At 33.1% G+C, this 6,600-nt stretch overlaps 1 protein-coding gene across 1 annotated transcript in view; it reads left to right on the top strand.

Annotated features, from left to right (window-relative positions):
* The first annotated feature begins 376 nt into the window (after nucleotides 1–376).
* Nucleotides 377–6,600, top strand: part of LOC117170799 — a 13,169-nt gene continuing 6,945 nt past the window's right edge. The window contains exon 1 of the mRNA XM_033357837.1: nucleotides 377–482. Coding sequence (XP_033213728.1) covers nucleotides 377–482 — 106 coding nt within the window. The remainder of the gene's footprint in view (nucleotides 483–6,600) is intronic.

The following is a 6,600-nucleotide window of genomic DNA, read 5'->3' as shown; positions in this document are numbered from 1 at the left end:
TTACTTCGAACTATTATCCGCTAGGATGCATATTTTTAGTTTTAATCGTAAAAAAGGGATTGAAAATGATTGAACTAAATTTATGAAAAAACGACAGACTTGAAATAAAATGTTGGATAACAAAATTGTTTTTTTTTTTTAAAGATGCGGTATGAAATGATACATTTATCAGAGTAAATGAAAATAAAAATTGGTGTAAACTAAAGATCAAATCTTAAAGTAATCATAAAAGATCAAATTTGTACATTATTTTAAAATACCGGAATAAGCAGTGTAAGACCGAGATACAGAAAACATTCTAATATGCATTTAATAGAATAGAATTAAGTATATAGAGAAAAGTTTGCGTTTTGAATTTGAATTATTTTACGAGAAAATGTCGGTATGGGACGAGGAGAAGAAGATGTTGAAGGAAGGGCAGGGGAACTTTCTTTGTGGGAAGCAGGGAGGTGGTTGTGAAGCAGGTTGGAGGAGTTATAAAGGTAATTTACTAGAACGTAGGAGGGGTAGAGAAAAATGATGAGGATTTCTGGAGGTATATTCTGTAATTAGATGTTATTGAACTGGTAGAGACGTGGGTAAAGAGAAAGAAATGGGATATGGTAGAGCGAAAGCGGCCAAGGGGCTATAAGTGAAGGGTACAGGAGGCGGTCCAAGTGAAGAAGAATGGAAGGGCTAGTGTGGGAATTAAAACAGGGTTTAGGTATGGATTAGATACAGAAATTTATGGAGCGCGAGAGGAGGAAGGCGTGAAAATGAAGGCTGTGGAGATAGGAGGGGTAAGGTATAAGTTTGTGACTGTGTACAATGAGGATGGGATGGAAATGTTTGAAGAAAGGGTGTAAAGCTTACTAGAAGAGGGACGAGGGTACAGTGGTACTGGGAGGGGCTTTAATGCGAGAACTGGGGAAAAAGAGGCTCTCCCGGGAAGGGGAGAACACGTATGTGAGTAAGATGGGTGCATTGGTGATAGACTATGTGATCATGAATATGCAAGAGTGAGAGGAGACAGAGAAATTCGCAGTGGAAGATAAGGTGGAATCAGACCATCATCCATTAATTTGTTGGATACATGTGGAGACTAGCGAAAGGCAGAATGGGGAAAAAGGATCGTCAGGGAAGAGGATGTCATAGACAAAAGAGGCTATAGAGAAGTATCAGGAGCAGTTGGGCAACGTAAGCTTTGAGGATGAGCCAATAGACGAGCATGGGAGGATATAAAAGAAAAAGTAAAGGTTGTGTGCAAAAGAAGGTATTCAGGAAGAAAAAGAAAGGAATGATGAAGCCGTGGTGGGATACGAAATGTAAAAAGATGAAAAGAAAGGTAAAAAAGAAGTACAGGAAGTGGAAGAAAGAAACGGCAAGAAGAGCGGAGTACGTAGAAATGAGAAAGGAGTATAGGTTGATGTGTAAGAGGAAAGAGCAGGAAAAGGAAAAAAAGCTGAAAGAGGAGTTAAGAAGTGTTAAAATAGAAGGAGACGTGTGGAAGATAATTAATAGGTTTAGGAAGCGTAGGGTGAGCGTAGGTAGAGAACATTGCATGGCAGTTTGGGACACAACAGGTTTGTAGTGCAACTGTACAAGAAAGTGGGTAGAGAGAGGCAGACAAATTATAGCGGAATTACGCCAATCAATACTGCATACAAAATATACGCGATGGTGTTGGCAAATAGGCTGCGCAAGGATGTTGAGGGGAAAGAAATATTGCCGGAGACGCAGGCGGGCTTCAGGGATGGAAGGAGTACTATTGACAATGTTTACGACTTACAGCACTGTGGGGCTCGGGAAGAGGTTTTTCGCAGGTAATTGAGTAGGTAAATAGGATAGATGAGATAGATAGATGGAGAAATGTGAAGAGGTAAATATTATAAATAGTACTAAAGTATTAGGTGTTAGCCGAGGAGGCAGAGCCTTCATAGCTCCATGCTTTCGCATAGCGAGAAAAGAGCGGCATGCGTGCGAGTTCTTTGTAGAGTTCTGGATACCTTTTTGATGGTTCTAAATTTTTATATGTAATAGCAGTAGTTCTGATAACTAAAGCATAAGAAACTCACTCTTTAAAAATGGGGGGGGGGGGTACTTTACCAACCCTCCCACTTTTGCGAAAGTGGACTTTTTTTGCTGTTCGGGTAAATTAAACATAGCTCCAGTTTTCCTGATCATTTCTTAACGTATTTACGGCTGATATCGCCATAAAACCATTCTTCAAAGAAAGTAGCTAACCCCCAAAGCGAAATATTGAAATTTAAAAATTTTTTGTTTGCACAAAAGTGCTGTAATTCTTCGAATTTTGGCTTGATCGAAAAGTTTTGAAAAAATTGTTTGTAGTGCTCTCAGAAAGAAGTCAGAAACTCCAATCACAACTCTTAGAACTCTTAACATTTTTTAATTCTAAAATATTGAATTTTTTAAAAAGTACCGAAGCTTTTTTGTAGAGCTGTCTTCACGGAGTCCAGAACTCCAAACATAACGTTTTGATTATTGAAACGAGAAGTTTTTCAAAATTTTGCATTTTGAAACTGTTGTTTTTTGTTACCTTTTTTATTTATTTTGAATTTTGTTCTCTGAGAACTCTAGAGCTCTCATGGAACCAGAGCATCATGCAAGAAAAAATCACATTTTTAAAAAGTGGGAGACGAACTACTTTTTTTTAAACCAATTTTTTGGTTTTCATCTAGTCTGATTAAATTTAAATTATGAATTTTATTGTTAAAAAAAATTTTGTGACAAAATAGAATTCGAAAGAATTTGTAAATAAAATTACATAAGAACTACACATTGTATCCCTTTATAAGCACCTAAAATGTTAATTTGTATATAATCTAGAAATAAAATAATCCAATATTGACGAGTTTCAAAAATTTCTTCAGAAAATTGCATAGGCAATATAATTATAATAACGCTGGAATAACAAATGGTTTCTTTTCGCTTGAATGTGCCCAAAGTGTTTACTTGATTATAAAACTGTTTTATAAAATAAACAAATATTTGTGGGTTGCAACATTTTTCCAGAGCATATCATTAGCAATATAATTTCAGAAAGTTCATAACAGGAAACCATTTTCTTGACTTGAAACTATCAAAATGTGAATATGATTATAAAATTTGTTTTAAAAATAAAGAAATCTTTGTAGGTTGCAAAATTTTTTCCGAAAACATCATTAGCAACATAACTTTAATATGTTCAAAATAAAAAACGATTTCTTTTCGCTTAAAAACGCCGAAAATGTGCATCTCTTTCACATAATTTGTTTATAAAATAAACCAATAAAATATAATCTTAAATTCTAATAGCCTCCTAGTATCCTAGCAATAAAAATAAAAAATTTCAAAATAACTACAAGTAGCGAAAGTTTGCATGTTCTAAAAATATTCAATATCAAGAAAAAAGGAAGAAAAGTGATAAAAAATACAATACAAAGATTTAAGATCAAAAACTAAATCGTAAGGGTTCTAATATAAATTAGATAATGAATTAATGAGAGAATGCGAAATAACATATTATAAGGTATGAAAAACATTATAAGCATCAAATAAAAAATTGTAAAATTTGACAAAATGCGAGTCGAAGAGTTTTTAAGTCTAAAAGATGTTAACTTAAAAGGATTAAATAATTTTGTACTTTAAATGGTGGCGTTATTTTTCCTTTTCAATTAAATTTTAAGAATGTGCAACATTTGACATTTGCCTGAGAGTTTATATTTTATTGATTACACTACCACCAAATTGAAGGAAAAAAGCGATTGTAGGTAGCAGAGTGATGATAAGGATATCCATTTTCTCAGACAAAGCGCGTAAATGGTGACTGAGGAATCTGCAAAAAATGTGTTGCTATATACCAATTGCCAGGCAATTAATCACACTCTTTACTACCATAAAAATTTCCCAAACTGTCAATATTCACTATCAATCAGAAGAATTATATTTATAGACGAAGCCACTAATTGATTGCCGACCGCTGCAGTTAAGGCTATCGTGGCAAAAACTGTTCCATGGAAAAATGATAAAATTAAAATAATAATAAAATAGTAGACGTTCTCTGTGATAATAATAAATTACGCAGTTTCGTATCTCAAGGAAAGATTATTATCAGTGAAATCAACCCAGGTTGTGAAATCTTTATTTGTCATATTCTTCACAGGCGAGAACTTTTTCTTTTCATACATTCTTATCTTTTTTACATTTGTTTTTAATTTAAGGAATAATATGTTGTAAAGAACTTTTAAAATGTTAGAAATCGAAATTCCCAAAGCTAGTTCTGCTAAATTTAGATTTATGAAAAAAAAAGTGTTCCTACGATTTTAGGTTTCAAAATAATATCACTGATGATTCCATCATGAATGTGTATACGTGTACAGAAATTTTGATACATGTAGACAAAGTATTTATACTTATTATAATAAATTTGAATCAAATATAATTTTTTTTCAATATTTTGAATTCCGCGGAGATTTGTATATCATAATTTCAAAATAAGAAATTCTAATTCTAGAAATTTATTTTTAAAAGGAAAATTTTGATTGTGAATAATTCATTCTTAATAAGGGCAATAATAATTATGCTCGCAATTATGTTTTGAACTTTTGAAACAAACATTTTTAAAATTACAAAAGGATTCTATTTATAACTGCTAAACTATATTGAATTAGGATATCATGTGTAGTTGTTTTTGCATCTGAAGAAGATGAGGATATGTGTCCTACAAAAAAAACTTTTTGGTTCCTGAATCAGAGAAGTATGTTCTTCTCGTTTTTTTGCCGTGTTTTTCCTTTACTTATTCCATCCATTACTTTTGTTTCGTCATTTCTTCCATCAAACTAAAAAGCCTTTATTTTACTTTTGTCAAAAACTAAACATTTTACCGAGACCTGTCTTTTATCAGACCTGTATCTGATTCTAGGGATTATCGAGTGGACCGTGAACGCATCAAAATATTATCTAATATTAAAAAATTAAAAATTTTAGATTTTAGATATGATCCGACTATCTTTTTTTAATTTTATGCAGAACATATTTTATGAAATACATAATACTCGTATGATGATCACATGGTTGATAAGTTATATAACTTTAAGAACATGGCAAAAAAATTGAATTCTGGGTGTTTTTTAATCTTCTGCGTTCTTCTGCCCAGATAAACATTATACCAAAAACTAATTTTGATGTGAAATCAACTGCAATTTCGAGAACGGGCTCGCAATTGCATTGTGGAGTACAAATTAAGATTCTTGTTTGTTTTCTAGCTCAAAGTGAGGAACATCTCAAGTTAACATTTTATCCTCGCTGAATCGACCCTTTTCGTACCGCGAAAAATCCTGAGTCTTTGAGTGACGAACACTCACGTCAGAAAATAATTCTTTAAGAGAAATTGTCTCTTCGATAATATTTAGTTTTGAATAAAAGACCTTAGAGTCTAGATACCAATATTTTGATAGCCTCCGAGTAAAAACTCAGCATTTGAAGTTTGTATACTGCCAGTACTTAGCCTGACACTCTAGCTGGTAGATAACTAGACATAAAAGTATTTGCTTTGCCAGTATCAAGCCTGAATCTAATCAAAGCACAGCATGTAGATGTGGCCAGTAGATAAGCGAGAATTGAGATTTGTGTTTTGCCAGTGTTGAGCCTGTACCGAGCCAATGCACGAAACAATAATGAGGCCAGTAGAAAACCAGCAGTTAAAATTTGTACCCTGCCAACATTGAGTATGTATTGAGCCAAGGGAGACCTAATATTGTAGTCGGTAGATAAACGATTACCGAAGTTTTCACTTTGCCAGTATCGAATCTTGACCGAGCTAATGCATGGCATAATGCTTTTGGCGGTCGATAAACTGCCTTGGTATGACACCTGACCTGTATTGGAATTTTATAATGCAAGTTTTTAATACAAGAAATTCATAAAAACCATGAAATTCGAAGTATTCAAGGAATTACAACTACGCCCCTAATTCACGCATTTCGCGGAATTAGTTAAATTCATGGAATTCACAGAATTCACGGAATTCGAGGAATTCAGAATATGCACGGAATATAAAAACTTCACGATGTTCAAAAAATTTAAAGAATTCACGGAATTCAAAGAATGTACGGAATTCACAAATTTCAGCGAATTCAATTAATTCAATTAATTGACGGAATTTATGGATTTCAAGGAATGAAAAAATCAGGATATTCAAAAAATTCACGCAACTTACGGAATTCACGAAGTTAAAGAAAATCACGCAATTTAGGAATTCATTGAATTCAAATAATTCACGGAAGTCCAGGAATTCACGAAATGCAAAGAATTTACGGCATCCAAAGTATTCACGAAATTCTGGAAAATCAGGGATTTTACGGAATACAAGAGATTTACGGAATACAAATTATTCACGAAACATAATGAATTCCTGAAATTTCATAAAGTCACGGCATTCATGTAATACACGGAATTTTCGAAATTCACGAAATTCTTGGAATGTATGGAATTCATGGACTTTCAAGAATTCAATAAATCCATGTATTTCTTTAAGTTCGTGAATACTTTCATGACCATGAATTCTGCAATTCCGTTGAGTCCTTGAATATTATGAATTCCTCGAATTCCATCCATCCATCA

The sequence above is a fragment of the Belonocnema kinseyi genome, chromosome 4, assembly GCF_010883055.1.
Source record: "Belonocnema kinseyi isolate 2016_QV_RU_SX_M_011 chromosome 4, B_treatae_v1, whole genome shotgun sequence".
Lineage (NCBI taxonomy): Eukaryota > Metazoa > Arthropoda > Insecta > Hymenoptera > Cynipidae > Belonocnema > Belonocnema kinseyi.
Note: the sequence above shows the minus strand (reverse complement) of the source record. Positions and strands in the feature narration are given on the sequence as shown.